This window comes from Lipomyces chichibuensis (assembly GCF_038497645.1).
Source record: "Lipomyces chichibuensis strain CBS 12929 unplaced genomic scaffold V1513scaffold_38, whole genome shotgun sequence".
Classification (NCBI taxonomy): domain Eukaryota; kingdom Fungi; phylum Ascomycota; class Lipomycetes; order Lipomycetales; family Lipomycetaceae; genus Lipomyces; species Lipomyces chichibuensis.
Window position 1 is genome coordinate 34165 of NW_027117490.1, and position 19506 is coordinate 53670.

At 46.9% G+C, this 19506-nt stretch overlaps 6 protein-coding genes across 6 annotated transcripts; 2 read left to right on the forward strand and 4 right to left on the reverse strand.

The window, feature by feature from the left end:
* Window positions 1-54: 54 nt before the first annotated feature.
* Window positions 55-946, forward strand: V1513DRAFT_427160 (uncharacterized protein; the record flags this gene model as incomplete). Its single annotated transcript, XM_066896211.1, has 2 exons — window positions 55-126; window positions 182-946. The coding sequence occupies 2 exons, from the start codon at window positions 55-57 to the stop codon at window positions 944-946; spliced, it is 837 nt and encodes a 278-aa protein (XP_066751609.1).
* A 73-nt stretch (window positions 947-1019) lies between these two features.
* Window positions 1020-2922, reverse strand: V1513DRAFT_451038 (uncharacterized protein). Its single transcript, XM_066898903.1, has one exon. The coding sequence runs from the start codon at window positions 2812-2814 to the stop codon at window positions 1357-1359; it is 1458 nt and encodes a 485-aa protein (XP_066751610.1). The 5' UTR covers window positions 2815-2922; the 3' UTR covers window positions 1020-1356.
* Window positions 2923-4119: 1197 nt separating this feature from the next.
* Window positions 4120-5407, forward strand: V1513DRAFT_451040 (Derlin). The gene is made up of 2 exons (XM_066898904.1): window positions 4120-4721; window positions 4773-5407. The coding sequence occupies exons 1-2, from the start codon at window positions 4563-4565 to the stop codon at window positions 5268-5270; spliced, it is 657 nt and encodes a 218-aa protein (XP_066751611.1). The 5' UTR covers window positions 4120-4562; the 3' UTR covers window positions 5271-5407.
* A 271-nt stretch (window positions 5408-5678) lies between these two features.
* On the reverse strand, window positions 5679-7850 carry V1513DRAFT_433370 (uncharacterized protein; the record flags this gene model as incomplete). Its single annotated transcript, XM_066896440.1, has 1 exon — window positions 5679-7850. The coding sequence occupies one exon, from the start codon at window positions 7848-7850 to the stop codon at window positions 5679-5681; it is 2172 nt and encodes a 723-aa protein (XP_066751612.1).
* A 1752-nt stretch (window positions 7851-9602) lies between these two features.
* On the reverse strand, window positions 9603-15356 carry V1513DRAFT_451046 (uncharacterized protein). Its single transcript, XM_066898905.1, has 5 exons — window positions 15241-15356; window positions 14782-15147; window positions 14306-14699; window positions 12412-14247; window positions 9603-12352 (listed from the first exon to the last, which is right to left on the reverse strand). Exons 2-5 carry the CDS (start codon window positions 14914-14916, stop codon window positions 10002-10004), a joined length of 4716 nt encoding a protein of 1571 aa, XP_066751613.1. The 5' UTR covers window positions 14917-15147; window positions 15241-15356; the 3' UTR covers window positions 9603-10001.
* Window positions 15357-16141: 785 nt separating this feature from the next.
* Window positions 16142-19215, reverse strand: V1513DRAFT_460244 (armadillo-type protein; the record flags this gene model as incomplete). Its single annotated transcript, XM_066899820.1, has 3 exons — window positions 16142-18766; window positions 18828-19066; window positions 19131-19215. The coding sequence occupies 3 exons, from the start codon at window positions 19213-19215 to the stop codon at window positions 16142-16144; spliced, it is 2949 nt and encodes a 982-aa protein (XP_066751614.1).
* Between the last annotated feature and the right edge of the window lie 291 nt (window positions 19216-19506).

The following is a 19506-nucleotide window of genomic DNA, read 5'->3' on the forward strand; positions in this document are numbered from 1 at the left end:
GCCAACCCAGCGGTCATCGATTCGATTTCTGACGAGGAGCTATTACTACCGAATATGCCGCCACGACGAGGTCCGCGTGATAGAAGGAATACTTTCCTCCCGTCCGACGTAAATACTGGTTTCAATGTGAGTACTGATGCTATAGAGTATGGACAGTAGTGATATGTTTACATGTTGCTAGTTTGACGTGATACCCACTGTGAACTTGCTGCTTGCGGAGGACGCTGAGAACGCTGAGGAGGACGTGGACGAGGATGATGGGACTAATGGTGAGAATGTGGCTCGAGCAGTGGAGGAGTTGCCTCAACTATTGCTCGACCCAAAACGGGGGAGATCAACTCCACTGATATCACGCCTATCCACCAGCACTGCGAGAGCATTCTCTCAAGGGCCGCCTTCGCTTTCCTCCGCTGAAATATCCCCTGATCCTCAACTTACGATAATCCAGTCGCTCTCCATCCCGACTGTCCGTCTTAGGCGAATGCAGCCATTTCCAGAAGCTAAAGTGAAGATGAATTTACAGAAACTGCTGTCGCTGTCGGTAGACGAGGTTACGAATACGACAGTTAACGATAAATTATTTGCTCCGCATTTTTCCGCTACGATGGTTAACGGGCGCAGTGCGAAGTGCGAGTCAATGTCTGAACCAATCTCGGCAACGAGTGATGATGCTGACCAAGATCGACGATCAACTGTCTTGACAGACGCCACAAGATCCATGATTGGTCACGATGAGTGGTCAGACCAAAGACGCGCTATCGCTAACCTTCTGTTGGATCAGGCCAACCTGGACAATCGCGACGAAGTAGGGAGTACGAAAATTCATTGGAAGACTTTGCTGGCTGTGCTCGCTATTCTCGTATTTATATCTATGAAGTATTGGGCTAATTTCTTCGATACGGGAAGTGAGCGCCAGCCTGGCACTCCAGAGCAAGTAAGGCAGTAGGATACTGTTGGCTCTCCAAATACTGAAGAGTTACTCGTTAGAATAACCATTACTGGCTACTCCTAAATAACTACTTTCTTCAACTAAAAATTATATTGACCCAATTATTTTAGTGTCAATCGACAAAATGCTATTGATAAGATCACAGAATGCGTTGTAAAAAATAATACATACAAGATGATAAATAAGATTTATCATTATTTATTTCAGTGATAGTTTCCTGCCCACATCGACACGATTCCATCATCACATACGAACGCCATTAGCGTCGCCGTCGGAGATATAACCAACCAGCAAATAGTACAAAAGAAATATGCACAGAATCAATACCGGTTAAAACAATAACAATAATTAACAATGTCCTATAACGATAAACGAAATCCTTAAAATCCACATTATACATAAGAAATCTATTCCAGTGCAATCTCAAGACTTGGCTCAGCATTATTGACGTCAACGTCCACTAGTCCTTGCTCTTCCTCCGATAACGGCTTCTTTGTTGGCGACCGTGGTCGTACCAAGCTGGCGCTCTCGATGTCATCCGGTGATGAGCTCTGCTTTTTAGTCGTCTCCTCGGCACTGCGTCGCGCGCCAGCATTGTTGTCTATCCGCGGCAATCTTGCGTTGACAACACCAGGTGAGGCAGGAGTAAGTAAATGCTGAAGCGATCCGGTACTGGCGTTCGCGTTCTTCAACGTCGACGTCAGCGTTGTTGTCGATTCATTGGAATTCATGACTAGCGGCGGTGCCGGGCAGCTCTTCTTGAGCTGTCCATTTGCAGCTGCTTGTCCTTTCTGTGAGACTGTCCGCTCAACTCGTCTTTTCAGAACTTCAAAGTAAACATGAACCTTTCCTCCACTGACGTACCACAACTCCTCTGAGTCCTCGTCAACGCTCCACCGACCTTCTTCGAGATCGTCCGCTAACATAGCTAGGAAATGGCCCCATGACCGCGCAATCACGTACTTCCGATCAAATTCCCGACCATACAAGATTATCTGACCCCAATGACCGGCCGGTCCAGGAGCAAGATCGACAGCGATGTTGTTACCGCAAAAGTCTTTCGCAAGCGGTAACCATCCAGTATGCGCATATACAGGATGGACAGCCTGATCTGGCACGCTAGTCTGGTGAGCAGTAAAGTCATTTCGCCGTTTTTGTGGTTTCCGAGCTTGGTTGCTGCTACTGCTTGAGGCCTGCGCGGAGTCGACCGGGGCAGCGGTGATCGCGGAAGTTCGATTTTCCTCCTCGATGGCATTGGCAACTGCTCTCCATAATTCCCACTCTGCAATAACCTCATCTGTGTCTAGTAAAGCACTGCCAAAGATCAATCCGCACGGCTTGCCACTTCGGTCCTGGCCGTCGTGTTCTAAGAATGATTCCCGCACGTCAGGTGGTAAGACGCATTCGGTTGCTCGTTCGAGATTCTCGAGATCCGCTGGAAACGCAGGCTCGTTGAGTTCGTCGAACAATTCTGGATAACTTTTTTCCGCCCATCGCGAAATTCGGTTCCATGACAGCTTCACAGGCGGGGCTGGTGCGACGCCGTCCTCAAAGTCTTGAAGCTGGATTGTTGAGTATTCAGTCGGTGTCGAGGCGGTAGTAGTTTTCGATGAATACTGCGTGAGTCTTGTAGTCGAAAGCGATCGCATACCAGGAGAATATATCGGAGTAGGCAATGTGAGATGTGAAGTAGAGGTCATTCCGCCGTCAGGCCCCGCGTAGTAGGCGTTGGACGCGGAAGGAGCAAGTGCAACTGATGATGGATGCGACGTCATGGATGGCCTACGAAGAGCGGATGAAGTCGCGTCAGATGACGAGAATGAATTGGAGAGGGACGAGAAAAAAGATTGTATCGAGGAGAACATCAGCAGAGGTGTGATAAACCAAATCTGAGAGCTGGCCTGCAAGAAATAAGAGCAGTGAGGACTGAGGGGTCCGACAGGGGGAAAGGGAGTTCGCGAGGCAATAGAGTATCCCAATCGCGCCCATACCCTGACAGCTTACTTTTCTCGCGTTTACCCTAACCTATTTTGTGCGACGCGACGTGTAGGTAAGTGCCTGGCTGCTGTTCCAGGTACCAATTATGTTTGTATATTTTTCGCTATATTACACGCGCATAGGGCTTATGAGTCAATATTTTGTTACATCAATTTCCTGACTTTTGGGGCCTAGAGAAGGATTATTGAATTCGTTTGTCGAGGTGAGTTATTTCGATAAATTTTCCGGCCCGTGCGGTCGGAGCTTTTATTAGCATGAACAGGGTAAGGGGACCGACACATTCATTGACGCGTTTTTGTACTGCTGCAGACGTATCTCGGGAAAATAAAAATTTAAGTGTTCATATCAACAATATTGCGTAAGTTATTGTTTACGAACACGTCCAGCGGACCGATTGTATTAGATTTTTTTCCCAATGGTAGGACAAGTAGCCGATCCGTCCTGAAGCGGAATATGTCTACGAATACTGCACGCCTGCGACTTAGATTGGGCAGAAATCCACGAGCTGACTGGCACTCTCAGTCCAAATATGTGCCTTCCACTGTACCTTTAGTTTTCAGCAACCGCGAGTCCCGCTTGAACAGTGGCCGACAGACGAAAGAACGGGGACTCAACATTACGCGGGCGAGCTGAGCGAATGCAATTAGACTTATAACTATCCAGTGCACGGGTAAAAATTTGGCCGCCCGCCCCTTGCTCAATCTTTTCTCTCGACTGGCCTACACACGACGGCTCCTGTCCAACTATCATCGTATTGATGGCTCCACAACAGTACCCCGCCGGCACGTACCCGCCTCTAGATGGCAAGGCGAACCCTCACATTCTTTCTGTTCGCCAGAAGCGTACTCATGGGTCGTACTCTCGTGGATCATCCTTTTCTTAATTGCTACTACATAAATTCTCTGCTTTGATTTTCATGTATTGAGCCTGATTAATTTTGGATATTGCTACTTGTTGCCATGAATCCTTTAGAATAGTTTACCGTCCAGAGAAAGCACGTATTTAGCATGCTTAATTTGGATACCTACCAATTGAGATAAATACTTGGTGCCTCAACAGCAGTACTACTCAAAACGTCAAAATTAGTAGAATTAGGGCCCTCGAAGCTCAACTGACAAGAAGTGTACATATCCCACATTTTCCGAATGTAAAATAGCATCATCAAAGTTACTTCAAGGCCCTGCCCTAGTCACCGACTGAGCCGCATGTGCAATTCGGGGTTAGGGTATACTGTAGTTAACTGATGTTCATACCACGTAACATCACTTCTTGTCGAAGAGCAGCGACTAGCCGAAATATCGCGTGGCCCCCGTGCACGCAGCAATTGATGCTTAATAGATCGGATCTGCTATCAAGATATTAAGTGTCGGCTGTAAACAAAGTAGGTAAGAGAGTTGTGTCGCAGCGGAGTGTAGTCTAATGCGAAATAAGGTAGAAGTTATTGCAATCTGTCGTTAACTGGATTCATCGCAAATCATCAGTTCAACAGAATATAGAGTGTTCGCAAGTTATTCATATCTGCGATAATACAATATAATGCGATAGATTAACGTCGATTAACTTGAGACGCCGAATTTCTCAACGCACATCCCATACAAATCGATCATTCAGGACGATGGACGCGATTCCATTTGAAGCATGGTTCTTCGAGGTCCCGCCAGTCACGCGGTATTGGACGACGGCGGCCGTCGTGACTTCAGTGTTAGTTCAATGTGAGGTATTGACGCCGTACCAACTCTTCTTTGCCTTCCGGACGGTGTTCGAGACGCACCAGGTATGTCGAGGTCCGATTTTGATACGTTATGAATCTAATCGGTTTATCCAGTACTGGCGATTTCTCACGACCTTCCTATACTTCGGTCCCTTATCACTAGATTTCATATTTCACATCTTCTTCATGTCACGATACTCCCGGATGCTCGAAGACAGTTTTTTCCGCAACAAAACGCTCGATTTCCTCTGGCTTCTCTTCTACTCCTCCTTCTCGCTTCTCATCCTCTCACCACTAGTCTCCCTTCCATTCCTCGGTTCGCCCCTGTCATTCTCACTAGTCTACATATGGGCCCGACGAAATCCGTCCATTCGACTATCATTTCTCGGCCTCTTCGTTTTCTCGGCACCCTACCTACCTTGGGTTCTCTTCGGGTTTTCTCTCATCTTGAATAACAAGCTGCCAAGAGGTGACTTGGTCGGCATAGCTGTGGGACACGTCTATTTCTTCTTTGAAGATATTTTCCCGCGCTTGTATGGATACAGACCGTTAGCCCCCCCGTGGCGGTGGCAGATTTGGAGACGGAGAAGGCAGCGTGGATCAGTGGAATAGTTCATGTTTACAAAATTAGACAGATAAAACAGGAAGCAGCAGTAGCAGTAGCAGGCACTGTTGCTGTATTGTGAGATTAAAATGTTTTGAATTAGTCAAAAATATATCATGCAATTTCTGTGCTGTTCTACCAATATTACAACTAACCATCGTACGACGAAAGAAAAAAAAAAAAACAGCGCTGTAAAATTATAGCGTAATTCTAATTTCGCACCACGACAATACAATCTTAAATATTAAGAAGTCTCGCAACAAAAGCTCGGACAGCAGCTATTAAAACCATGTTGACAGAAAATAATATTTTCAAAACAAATCGCTCAAATCCCATCAACCATTCAGAACCGACAAAACAAAAACGTTACTAATTCACTGCACCAGAAATGTAGATTCCATTTTCAAGTCCAGCGCTTATTCAAGTCTTTTCGCCTTGCGATCAACAGTACCCAACCATCTTCTTGCAAAGTAGAACGAGAGAATGACGATGAAAAAAATCACGCCAACAATTCCAAAGAACCACTTCAAATTCGTGCCACCCATACCCGGAACTCTGACGTTCATACCAAACAGACCGGTAATCAAGTTCAGCGGAACAAGAATTGTACCGAGAAGGGTAACCTTGGACAACATGCTGGTTACACGGTTGTTGGCGTAGAAAGACTCAACCTGAAGCTGCGCAAGGTAGTTCGCATGCGAGCGCGAGAGAATCTTTTCATACGCAGATAAGTTCTGGTACATAGTGATGATATGGTCCTGAATATCACCCAGATACAAGCCAATCTCGCCTTTAGGCGCAACATCCCATTGCTCGTTGCAGCGCTTGGCGAACATCTTGATCACATCGGCCTTTCCGGATAAAAGACGCATGAGCGTCATGATTTTCTTGCGGGCTTCACCAATACGCTTGAGCATGTCACCAAAATCCGACTCACGCGCAACAAACACCGCGTCCTCGATGCCATCCGCTTCCTGCTCGATCTCGTGAATAACCGGGGCAAAACCATCAGTGATATCATCGATCAAGGCGTAGCAAATCCAATCTGCCGAAACAGTAACGTAATCCCTGAGCTGGCGTATGCGACGGCGAACATTAGCGGTATGCTGGAAAGGCGAAAAATGGAAGGAAAGGATGCCATCACGAAACACAACCATATACATATTGAGCGGCTCAAGGAATTCCTCAGTTGCTTTGTCGTGCTCAAAAGTGCGGAAACAAACGAAGTAGTATGACCTGAACAATTCGACCTTCTCGCGTGTCTCCTGAACACGGATATCCTCAGTAGTCAAAGGATGGATTCCGAAAGCCTTGGCGAGCATCTTCATCTCCGCGTCAGTAGGATCGAGACAGTCAAGCCACCAAGTTCCGTTCGCTTTGTCAAATAGCTGCGCATAGGTCTGTCCCGGACCGGTCAACAAGCAGATCTCTGGAGCATGAATTGTTTCCTCAGATTCGGAGCAGAACAGACTGAATCTGTCTTCCGCAGTAGCAAGGCGAGCAGCGGCGGCAGGAGGAAGCGCCTTACTCTTCAGAAGTTCGATCTCATCGCCCTCCGCAGAACCGACGCGAGACTTCTCATCCTCATCCGCGCCACTGGAAGTCGTGGATACATCGACGACAGGTAAAACATTTGGTGGAACAGCTTCATTAGTTGGGCGATCGGTAGGCCGACCGGATCCCACGGAGAAAGTCAAACGCCGTCCAAATGCTCCAAGATCGTTATCGGAACGACGAGTGAGAGAAGGATACCATTGCTCAAGTCGTTGAACGGCCGCAAACTCCTCAATCTCGTCAAAATCGATACCATTAATACGCTGATGCTCAAGGTGCATCGGAAAGCAAACGTCTTCCTCAGTTTCGTCACCAGAGTTGACGCGTGAGCGGATGGACTCGTCAGAATCGGAGTAGGACGGCGCTCTCGAGGAACCGTCCTTGTCTTTGACAGCAGGGATGGCTTTTTCATTTGCGCCATCTTGGCTGAAGGAAGCAGAATGTGCAAGAGCGGGAGGACCACCAGCAATAGAATCTACCTGTGAACCTTCCGAAACAGTAGGGCGGCGGCTATGAAGTTCATTGGAAGCACGATGAGATCGTCTGCCTTTTCCCGCAACATTAGAGCCTGGAGTGCTGGGATTGAACGCCGTAAGGCGACTATGGTGGTGATGATGTTGCGAAGACGCAGTCGGAGAACCCTCGAACTGACTGGTACCACCATCAGGCGAACGCACTGAGGAAGTTACCGGGCCATCGCCAAGATTGACCACAACCGAACCTCCAGTGCGAAGACGGGCAAGAGATGATCTACGACGCTGCGTTGGGCGAGGGATTGTGCTCTCAACATCAGCCTCACCCTCGTAGTCGGAATGATCGTAAATTGCCGACTCAGGAGCAGTGATGGTGGCCAATTGTGGACGAGTCGTGGATCCAGATGAGACGGAGGAACCCTCAACTTCAGGCGCAGCGTTACCAGAGCTCTGGGTACTGTCCGAAAAGGAGACACGAATTGGCAAGGTCTCAGGCTGGTTGCGGTGGTCGTAGAGCTCGTTGGAGGAAGGGATGGGAGAGCTTCCGCGTGACGCTTCCATGGCTAAACAACGAATACGTTAACATCATGTGCGGGGTTGAATTAACTACTCAAGCATCACTTACCAGTAAATAACTAGACTAACGAATAATGAAGACACACAGGAAATTGCTTGGGAAGGTCCGGTAGTAACCGGATAGGTAAAGCGCGAAAGGAGCCAGACTGAAAACTCCAATGAAGCCAGTGGCTTGCAAGAGAATAAAATATAGAGAACAAATAAAAAAAGACGTAAAACTATTAGTCCCTAAACGCGCCCCAATACCCGAGAAACTAGTCTATACCACTTCGTAATAAAAACCTCCAACGCCAATCCTATATGCTACTTAGATGCCAATAGCTACTGAAACAAACGGCAGACCACTTCTAAGCGATCTTCGTTTGCGCAAAGTGGTTTGTCAAAATGAACCCCCAAAGTGGACGGATCAGATTATAACAAGGGTCGATAAGACAAGTTATGGCGGCTTCTGTGATGCCTCGTAGATCCGGAGGCGGCGAAGAACTAGGAAGTGAGTTGCCAGATTGTAAAACGCTGAAAAATTGGCGACGGAATATACAGACGCCAACTTGGAGTGTTGCATAAAAGTTGTTCAAGTGCGAGAATAAAAATCCCGAGGTGTGCGGTGGTATAAAATGGAATAAGAGGTGGGAATGTTGTTAAGTAGTAGAACGAACCAGCTGCAGCAGCCAGCAGAGGGGGCAAGGACTTGCGCCTCGAACTGACTTGGGAGGCAAAAAAAAATCTGTGGGCTGGCTGGCGCTGCACATGCACAACGACGTCGAAAGTTTTAACATGAATTCACTCATTCACTAGTCGAGTCCTTTGATGGCGTCTACATGCAGTAAGAAATTACCGCATTATTTGCTGCTTAATTTTCTATAACTTGTGCTCTCCAATTAGTCAATGTTTAGCTAAAGCCTCACACAGGACATGTTGTTGCCATAGGGGGAACTTTGGAAGGCTGTATTCTTATAATCTTAGCCGGCCCGTCTGATGATATCTTACACGTGATCCTGAGAGACGAAGCCTGCTGGCCAGCGGCGCAATTGTTGTTTTATTTTATTTGGTCTGAGACTGAAGGTAAATAAAATAATCTGCCGAATAGGACTTTGGTGGCTTCGGGAGGGAATAGAAACTCGATGTTAGGGTATTTCAAGTCGGCTTGAACTTAACTTGACTTAGGGTTCCAAGTGAAGTGAACTTAAGTGTACAGATCCCTACTAATGGTATCGTGTTGTTTGTTGGCCCACGCTCGATGATTCTATACTGGGTTCGCAGCCTCCCTTCCTCTCCAGCCCCCAAACTACTGACAAAATTTTGTAACTTTACGGCTATTAATTAATGATCAGCGTCTGCAAGTTTCAAATAATTTGCTCAACGAACCCGCGACTACGGGTCGAACTCATGGCTGTTACAAAATTCGCGCATGCAATATAATATTATCGAGTATCATAATTATTAGTCTCTTTTTTGCCAACTAAAATAGTTAGAGCTCAGTACCGTGAAATCTCAATACTCTCTGGAACTGACGGCAATATTCCAACATAACCTTCCATGTCTCCTTGTAAGTCCAACAGTTCGTTGGCGCAGATTTATGATTTTGAATGTGGATCAATCTGTCAACATATATATAATCCTGGTAATTGTGGTTCTAATTTTGAAAATAAATAACTGGCAGTACATAATTGAAGTTGTTAGTCTACTTATGTCCGCTTATCAACCTGCGCTTCTGTTGTTAAGGCAGATTTGCAGCTCCGGGGAATGTTTTACAACCTCATCGCACTCATACGACTTACAATTCTGTAGTTATTTCCAGCTGCATCGCTAAGCACACATATTAACTATAATATAGGATGGACTCTTTCTTACATCGTCGACAACAGTCCCCAATATTCATTGCCCAGTAAAAACCTTAAGAAACAAAGAAACAACCCCGTCTATCATAGCCCTTAAACCAATCTATACCATCCTCCTAACCATAAACCAACAGAATCTATAAACAAAACAAGTACAAAAAAATTCCGCAAATACAAATACCGAGTCTATAAACTATTCTATGTTTTCTTGGTCATCGACCTTGTTATCCTATACACTACAATTCTATTGTTCCCTAGATTTAACTCAAAAAAACAGCCCACAGAAAATAAACGCAACTCAAGGCCAATAACCTTCCTCGACGACGTCGTGCTCACGGACAATCCTTAGGAACGCTTGCTCCAAGCTGGCCTGTGATACAGCGTAGTATGCGATCCCAATGCTCTCCTTATCGGTCTCAATGGCCTGGAAAATCTCTGAGACTCGGATATTTCGTTGACCCATGCCATTGGTAGTCTGGACTGAAAGCTTGACCTGGCCGTGGTACATCTTGTCCTCGACGCGAATCGAATGACCACTGAATCGCTTCTCGGCCCATCGGACAACGTTCATCATCTGCTCCTCAGTACAGTTAACCGAGTCCTGGTGGACAAGGTGGAGGTAATATGCGTCGCCATAACGAGCGCGCAGTCTGTCACTGGTACCAACAGCAAGGAGATTCTTCGCAAGGATGCCAGCACGAGAGCAGAGAGCATCGGCCTCCTCCATAGAGTGCGTCGTAAGTACAATGCTTCGTCCCGCTGACACATTTGCAAGAGTACGCCACATAATTCTCTTACTAGCAGCGTCCATACCAGATGATGGTTCATCGAGAAGCAAGACAGAAGGATTCGCCATAAGAGCAATACCAAGTGAAAGTTTACGCCTGTTACCGCCAGAGAGCTTACCAGCCATGCGGGTCGAAAACCTGGTCAGTCCAACAGCACGCACGAGAGCCTGCACGTTGTGCGTAACATTGCTCCCTTTCAAGCCCCGTAGTTTGGCATAGAACGTCAAGGTCTCGAGGACGTTCATCTGATCAATGGCATCGAATTGCGGGCAAACCCCGAGATGAGTTCTAGCATGCGCACGATTCTCGTTCACGGACACATCTTCCACGTAAACTCCACCAGCAGAAGGGACAATCTCGCCTCGGATCATATTGAACGTTGTAGACTTGCCAGCACCGTTGGGTCCCAACAACGCGAAACATTCGCCTCTAGCGACAGCAAAGGAAACATCCTCGACAGCAACATGCCTACCGAACCGTTTAGACAAATGCACAACTCGCAATCCATCACTTCCATCCGGATTCTCAACGCGCTCGATCTCCTTAGCAAGATCGCCATCCAAAAGAGCAGCCCTCTTCTCAGCATCGGGAATAGAGAATTTACCCTGGAGACGAAGGCGGAAGCGCCCGGAATCCCACCAGACGAGAATTCCGTAGAAGATAGCAGACTGTGCAATGAGATACAGGATTGGCCCACCGAACGCTCTAATGTCGCCGTAGTACGAATATTCCATTTCGCCATCACACAGTGATGTGAACAAATTCAACGATAAAAACAAAGCCTTAATTAGATTTGGCATCGGGGCAATCGCCGCCAAAGCAAAATGAACTTGATCGATAATCACATCCGTTTGCAACGCAGGAGCGAAGGTGTTAACAGCGAGATAGGCAATCAAGTACACCAAGAAATAGATGCACTGGAACGCAGCTGTAATTGCGAAGGCAGCCAGCTGAGTTGGCGCAATAAGCGAGACAACGAAAGCAAAAAGAATAGAAGCCACTCCATACAGGAACATGACTATGAAAAGATATCCCAGACCGTACCAGTATGGATTCGTACTCGCAAATATGATAATGCAAACGATCGACCCGATCAGAACCAAAACCATGTCGAATAAAAGATAAGCCGTCCATAAAGGGACAACGCGCAAGCCGTTGGAATAGTGCAATGCGCGGACTCGCTGAATACGCTCCATGGTGGGGTACAAAGCAGCAAAAGCGGGAAAAGCTCCCATAGCCAGACAGAAGTATATGATGAATTGTAGCGAGTCACCCATTTGTGGAATCCACGGGAACTGGAACGGCGAGTAATCCGTGATGATGAGAGCGTCACCTTGGCCACGCACGTTATCTAAGACATTCAATGCCAGAGGACCAGTGACGACACCGAGGCCATTAGCACGGAACGCAATTGTTGGCGGATCAACAAATATACCGCCAGGGTTAGTCACGGAATAGTTAACAGCAATGGCGTACAGGAACTCCTCGATAGTACGGACAAGTGTGATGTTGTTGATCAAGCTAGCATAGCTCATAGCCTGGGTGGCAGTCTCATTAAACGTTCCATTATATTGACCGGCAGCAAGAAGATACGGCTGAATCAGTTCAGCTGCGGTCGCTGAATCCACAGGTGAAGGCCCTGCGAGAATCTGGTACGTCATGTTAAGATTTGTCGGCGTCAATTCTCTAACTATCTGATCGGCAACATTGTCCTGGATCAAGCATGAGCCGCCCGGATAGTCACGGATGAAAATCATGGTGATGCCTCCAACGATGATTGGAAGGAATAGAATTCCAAGTATAGGCAACGGATGACGTCGAGCGACGATGATACGCTTCCAGATCATTGTCCAAATTTGCCCTATTAGATTTTGCTATTAGTCTAAAAAGTAATGACCTCCATCGTTCGTAAGGTCTTACCTCTAATCCCAACAATCGTTCCAACCTTCAAATCCAATCCGTCCTTCAGTAACGGCTTCTCCGACAGGGATGAAGTTTCGCTAGCACTCTCCAGGGCACCGTACGACGGCGGTTGCTTGTTCTCGAGCAGTTCATTCTCTTGGAATAACACATCATTCTCGTCCAAAAGCTCTTGAATTTCACTGTCTGAATCCGCAACCAATTTCAAGAATACATCCTCCAACTGTGGTCCAGACACGCGGAGCTCCTTATGGCCTGCTTGTTCAAGTCGTGTGACCAACTCAGTAACCTGGGAACCGTTGTTTGCTTCATAGACCATTTCACGACCGGAGCCTGGAGTAATCGAAAACACCCGATAGCCATTTCCGAATCCTTCTTTGAGCTCAAGTGGAGATCCTGCCGCCTTGAGGACACCACGAGCAACAATTGCAATGTGATCGGCCAACAAATCAGCTTCGTCAAGAAAATGCGTAGTGAGAACAAGCGATCGCTCACCCCGAGACGAGAGTAAAATGTCCCAGATACGCCGACGCGAAAGAGGATCTAGGCCAGATGAAACCTCGTCCACGCAACAGACCTTCGACCCACCCACAAACATTACAGCAAGCTGCAGCTTCCGCTTTTGTCCACCGGAAAGATTTTTGGACAAAAACTTGCGCTTAGGTAATAGATCGCATTTTTGAACCAACTCGCGTACTTCGTCGGCAAGAGATGACGGCAAGCTACCCTTAACGCGACCCCAGACACGAATATGTTCTTCGACGGTGAGCTCGTCCCAAAGAACATTCTTCTGAGGACAAATACCAAGAGAGGTGGTCTGACCGAACACAATGCTACCCTCCGTCGGTCGTTGAATACCTGCTATCATTTCCAGTGTCGTGGTCTTTCCAGCTCCATTCGCACCAAGTAAGCAAGATATTTCGCCATTTCGGAACGTCAAATTCAAATCGTCAACTGCAACGACTGGAGCTATACTCTTGCCGCCATTAAACAGACTACTGAATGAGAACGGATGGTAGACTTTCGAAACATGCTTAATTGACAGGGCATTGGTTGGGTCCGTTACGACAGCCGCAGTACGAGAGTGGGTGCCATAGAGGAAGCGCTCTAATAGCATTGCTAGGAAAAAGTAGAATGGAATCTGAATAATAGCACCAATCCAAAAGACCCAAGGGGCGAGCATTCCAGTTGGAGGAATTTCCGTCAACGAAAGCGGGAGGACTGCCCGTTCGAAGCGAGCATTTGTCTGCATATAGTACACGTAGTTCATCGGCGGGAATATCAATCCAAGCGCGGCAGCTGTTGTACTATCCTCCGGGTGCATGGTTGACTGCACAGTTGTCATAACCGCAAGCAAGACACAAATACCAGTAGAGATGATACCAGATAGCTGAGCTTGGCGGAAAGGCTGCGCTAAGAAGAGAGACCAGGACACGTTCGCAAATCCGTTTAGAATATGGAATATGACAATTGATGCCATATTGGTATTATAGAACATGGTGTTTCCCACAGCAATACCGACCACGATCCATCCCGGAAGATAGAGCCCAGAGTACGATACAAAGAATGCAAGATGGCGCGCCAACTTTGCGCATCCCATGCTCTCAAGCAGAGTTGATAATCCAAGCTCACGCTCACAGGCCGCAACTCCGCAAAGGTGATAGACAATACCGATGATGGCGATGAACATAGCTGGCGACATGTACTTGATAAGAATTGACATATAGCGAACGCGGATATCCTGCTCGTGCTCCTCCTGGCTTCGAGATGTGTAGGCCACGACATCGGGGGCGTCATTCGTCTGATCCAATCCAAGGATCGCGGAGTCAACAGCCCCTACACGTAATCAGCATCCAAACTGCAACTACTAAATTTGTAGCAACAAATTACACACATTGAACAGGCAATAAATAACGTTCCACATCGCTGGTATGATCATCGACTTTGACTCGGAAAAGGCCAGCATCAGCTCGAAGGGTGTAGTTGTATCTGCGATTGTCGGGATCATAACTATTCCATTGGACCGCACCAATACAATTTGACGAGCCCCTCAAATTTTGTTTGCAAACCGTCAGCAGGTCCAAGGGGTCATCGAGCTCAATCACTTGCTCTGGAGGGATGCCATATGTTACGTTCATCATCAGCATTCGAACTTCTGGGGTGACTGTGCCATTTTCCATCAAGTACACGAAATCTCTATCACCGATTGCCTCTGCCAAAGGACGAATCGGTGCTGGATCAGCAACACCGTAAGTAGCAGCAGGAACGAATAGATTTCGAGCATATCCCTATAGAATAAGCATTAACACAAGGCACCTGACGGAAGCCCGACGCACTTGACCAACTGATAGAATATCAGCCCAGACTTACCAAAACCCACATAAACGCAACAGGGAAGACAAATGCGCGAAAGATTGTCCAGAACCATGTTCTCCTAAACACCAAAGCACTCTTAGAGCAGAGAGCAGCCGTCTGGCGCAAGACGGCCGACTGTGAGGCCGCCATGGTCTATAATATCAACCAAGAGGAAAGAGACACGAAGAAATTTCTCGTATCAAATGGTTCCGCAGTTGAAGACAAACTGCTCTTCAACGTTGAGTTAGCCTTGTGTGACGGCGGAGCTTAGAGCGATAAAGCTCCTGTCGTGCTGATTGCCATAAAATATCACCCATGTGCAGTCAGTTAGCAGTGATATCAATCCAGGAGGCGGAGCACTGATAACAACTGTGCCTTTAACTGTTAGTCGTTAGTTCCAATGCTCTCTTGAACCTTAATACAGGAGTAGTCTGCATATTTAAATTAGACTTATCCTATTAAAGTTAGGCTTACATAACATGCTAAGTGATTTAGTATTCGCAGCCCCTCAGCTGATATTTCTCTCACTCCGCTTCATGATGGCGCAGATATCCCGGTGGCTGCAAACTAACTATTGCCAAATTGGAGCGAAATTTGTCATATGTTAGCATGCTTGGTCAGTTTGCTGGTGTTCGAGCAGTAAATTGCACGTTTGCTCCAAGCAACCCGCCCCATTAGGCTTTTTTTTTGCTGGTACCACATTATTATCTGAAATATATTTTATAGATCACCCAACGGGAGTTGCCAGATTACACGACCTCAGTAATAGCACGATGATATGATACAATAGCACTATTATAGTAAATTGTTGCAAGCAAAGGGTCAAATATTACAAACAGAAATATAACATAATATAAATCCAACAATAATTAATATAAACAACGCTTACTTGAACCACATAAATCAAAATCGACTATATATAGCTAGTGCAATAATATGTAAATATTAAATAATCAAAACCTTCACATATTAACAAAGAAAATCCTTAATATATATAATAAGAAATTATAGAGAACATGAAATTCCACCATTACAGAGAGAGAAAATTATACATAGGAGGAGCGGATATAGAACATAAATTGTAAACATATGTATAACACCAAAGAAATATAAAAAAACGAATAATATGGCAATGTTCGCAACACAAAAAGAGCCATTCTGCTAATCTTAAATAATGCAACCAAAGACACGCATAGCACAGAGTATGATTGTTTTCTCTCTATTCAATAAAGAAATGAATTCGGGATAACGGCAATCAACAAACAACAAGCAAAAGCGAGATGTAGCATCCTGATCAAAAACCAGCAAAAAATCGCAAAAGTAAGCATAAACAAAACAAACGTTATCCATCTTACGCATAACTTGATCTCATGTACTAGTCCGCTCTTTCTTTTTTAATCTCTTGAGATGTATTACTTGTGAAGCTGCTCTCATATGATTTTCCGCCGTCCTCCGTCGAGGAGGGAGAGGCGGGATTTGTATCATCGGTAGCTGGAGTGGAAATATCCGCTAATAGTGCCATCGGAGTTGACGTATCAGACTTCGACGGTATATATCCTGACTTCCGTGTAGGGCTCGCAGGCTCAGCATTTTTATATGCCAACGGCGACATGGTCGGACTCATCACTAGCTTCTCCTCACCAGATAGATACATCAGCTTCTCAATTGATACCAAATGCTTGCCATAAGAGTACTTCTTCAAAGACTGAAGATGTGGCATAATCTTGGACACAAGGTTGTCCCTCTGTTGTCCCTCGGTCACGTCAAGCAGCTTCTGAATGACATAATTCGCAAACTGATCTTTCATCATGGCAGTCAGCGGCAGAGAACCATCAGGTCGCTGTCGCAATATCTCATCAATAACTGATTGTCGCTGCCGGCTATCGCCATAAACAATGCACTTCTCAACAACGTTCGACGCAAACTTGTGCTTAGAGAATTGCAGGACATTGTCCTTCACGACGACAATGATCTTTTCTCGATCTTCGAGCCTGCCCCGCTCAATTACATGCTGAATGACGTAATTTCCGTACTGATCCTGAACTAAGTAGGAAGTATACGAATGAAGCTCTTGCAAAATAGCAGTTTGAGCGTCATCATCGCAGTGCTCCAACATCCGTTGAATTACGCGACAGCCATAAGGATGGGTGGCCAACTCATACACCTGCTGATTAAAGGCCCGAATGATAAACTCAATATGTTCGGCAGGGACACGCTCGATGGCCTTCTGGATGACGTGATTACCATTCTGATCCTTTACACATCGCAAAACATGCCCCTCAAGCTCTTTAACGAGCTTCGCCTGCTGCTCGACCAGCACATGCTCAATCGCTTTCTGTACAACACGACAGCCATACATTTGCAGTGACAGATTGATAATATGACCTTCCATCTGTTTCGCCAAGATAGTTTTTTGCATCTGATTCCCATGCTCAAAGAATTTTTGGATGACATAGTTGCCGAAAACATCCGTCATTAGCTGCAAGGAATTCGCTCGAATCTCATTGAAAATTGTCTCTTTTTCATCACTATTGGCAGTCTCAAGACGTTGCTGGATGAATCGTGAACCGTGTTGATCGCCACTGAACTCGACGACGTGCCCATATATGTCCTTTAGTTCATACTTCTTTCCTTTGCTACTTCGGAATTCCTCTAAAAGAGCAGACCGCACGCCATGAGGGAAATCATCACTAGAAGCAACAGATACTGGCGCGGAGATGGCAACGCTCGTTCTCCGAGAAACAGAAGGATTTGGTGACACCGGTGAACCAGCGGACGGTACGCGCACTCCGGCAGAGTACGGAGACGGATTGGCATACTCGAAGCTAGGTGCCTGAGCTCTGTATAAACCTGTGGATGGCGCTCGCGGCTTAACTCCGGCAGCGATTGATGGTTGTGATGATGACGGATTCTGTAGAGAGAGAGGTCTATACTTTTTACTGTCTGGGGCAGGTTGAAACTTCGTAGCACCACGAGGTTGCTGAGAAAGAACCGGTGCTTTAGGGCCGGTAGGACCAATCCCAGATCCGTAGTACGCAGGACTCATAGTGCGTCGATAGTCAATATGGGGCTCAACAGGCGACAGGTTACCGCGAAAATAAAGGCGCGGATTTCGGAACTCTTGCAATGGATCGGGCAACCCCGCTGCATGCGATTGAGATGATGGCTGTGCGCCGTACGACAATTCGTAATCTGAAATTGAATGGGCTGGCTGATGGGGTACCATACGTAGATAATACCTGTCATCGTTACCACCCCACATCGACTGCCGAGAAGGAACTTGATAACTATCAGATGGAGAATAGTGCTGCTGCGGAACGGGTGACGTATACGAAGCCGAGGCTGAGAACGAGGGAAAAGGTGACGAAGACGCGGACGGTGGAGATACCATTCGCCTTCGTTCTTCATAGGTCGATTCGTACACGGATGACGAGGGGGAGTCCATATGCAGCGCTTTAAAATTTGCAAATAGCTCTGCTTCTCTTGTCACCTCTCCTATAGACTTTCTCTCGCGCAATTGAGCGGAGAATGCATTCTGCGAATAAGGATCTGGTATTTGTGTATTACCTGCACCGGAGGCTGCGCTATTAACCGCTGTGGTAGGCAGGTTATTATATATCGGCGGAGTAGAGTTCGATCTAACTGGCACATTGTCATCATCCACCCGTGACTGGGATGCGTGAGACAAAGCTGGAGATATTGCAGAATCGTGGCCCCGAGAAACTGAAGACCCGCGATGGTGTTGCGGAAATTCATCTCGGATAATTTGGTCGTCATCATCATCCTCAGCACCAACCAACGACGCGTAAGAGTTGCCGAAAGAATACTGAGATGACGGTGGCTGTGACAGGATCGTCGCATGCAATGACGATGGCGAGCGAATATCCATAAGTAATCCCGACCCACCATTGGACGCCTGTGACTGAGCCGAACCAAACGAGGAGCCAGGTCTTGGACGCGGTGATATAAAGAAGGATGATTCTCGTGGTGACTCGGAACGCTATTAAAGTTAGAGTACTGTACGCCGAGTCGATCACATCCAATAGGAAATCAACACATACATCCAGTTCTAGAGGCAGCTTCCGCATTCCCACAGGAGACATGCTTGGGTTCTCAATGGTAGAGGCCCACAGGGGCGAGCGGGACGACGAAGAATTTGATGCCCATGGTCGTAGATCAATGTCAATTTCTCGTTCAGACGCAGCGGATGCGGTAGTAGCTGTAGCCGAAGCAGGTAAGGATACTGTGGCGGATAGTGGCGATGTATGTGACGCATGCGATGCATTGGGCGACAAGTCATCTTGACACAGAGTAATCAGTAAGCTTAACGCCTTGAAGATATAAGTGCATATCAATCCACGTACCTGGTCTCCGAGATGAAGACTCTGACGGAAAGGTTGACGAGAGTGGGGAAGCACCCCACACGCCCCAATTGGCATTGGCAGCCATGGTTCGAGGTTCTAGGGGGGGGTGTATGCACGTCTAGGCAATGTGTGGTCGCATCTGGGAGAGGGAGTCGACTTGGCAATGGTGGCTGAAAGGGCAATTGCGTATCAAGTGGTGAACTTAACTGCACAATCAGAAAAGTGCGACCAGATCGGGAGATAGGATTTGTGAAAGGGGTGGGCCTGCACAGGTTCCACTATCATAAGAAGAGTAAGTATGCGGCGGCGATGATGGGGCGAGGATGGTGGAGCTTTTGCGTTTGGCTGCGCCCGCTGCGCAGGGTCGAGAATAGAT

Bases quoted from the DNA above. Each gene is read 5' to 3' on its own strand.
- V1513DRAFT_451038 (XM_066898903.1), bottom strand. From the start codon at position 2,814: ATGTTCTCCTCGATACAATCTTTTTTCTCGTCCCTCTCCAATTCATTC.
- V1513DRAFT_451040 (XM_066898904.1), top strand. From the start codon at position 4,563: ATGGACGCGATTCCATTTGAAGCATGGTTCTTCGAGGTCCCGCCAGTC. The intron at 4,722-4,772 runs GTATGTCGAGGT...CGGTTTATCCAG, and splicing joins CGGTGTTCGAGACGCACCAG to TACTGGCGATTTCTCACGAC.
- V1513DRAFT_451046 (XM_066898905.1), bottom strand. From the start codon at position 14,916: ATGGCGGCCTCACAGTCGGCCGTCTTGCGCCAGACGGCTGCTCTCTGC. The intron at 14,248-14,305 runs GTGTGTAATTTG...GATTACGTGTAG, and splicing joins TTATTTATTGCCTGTTCAAT to GGGCTGTTGACTCCGCGATC. The intron at 12,353-12,411 runs GTAAGACCTTAC...AAAATCTAATAG, and splicing joins AACGATTGTTGGGATTAGAG to GGCAAATTTGGACAATGATC.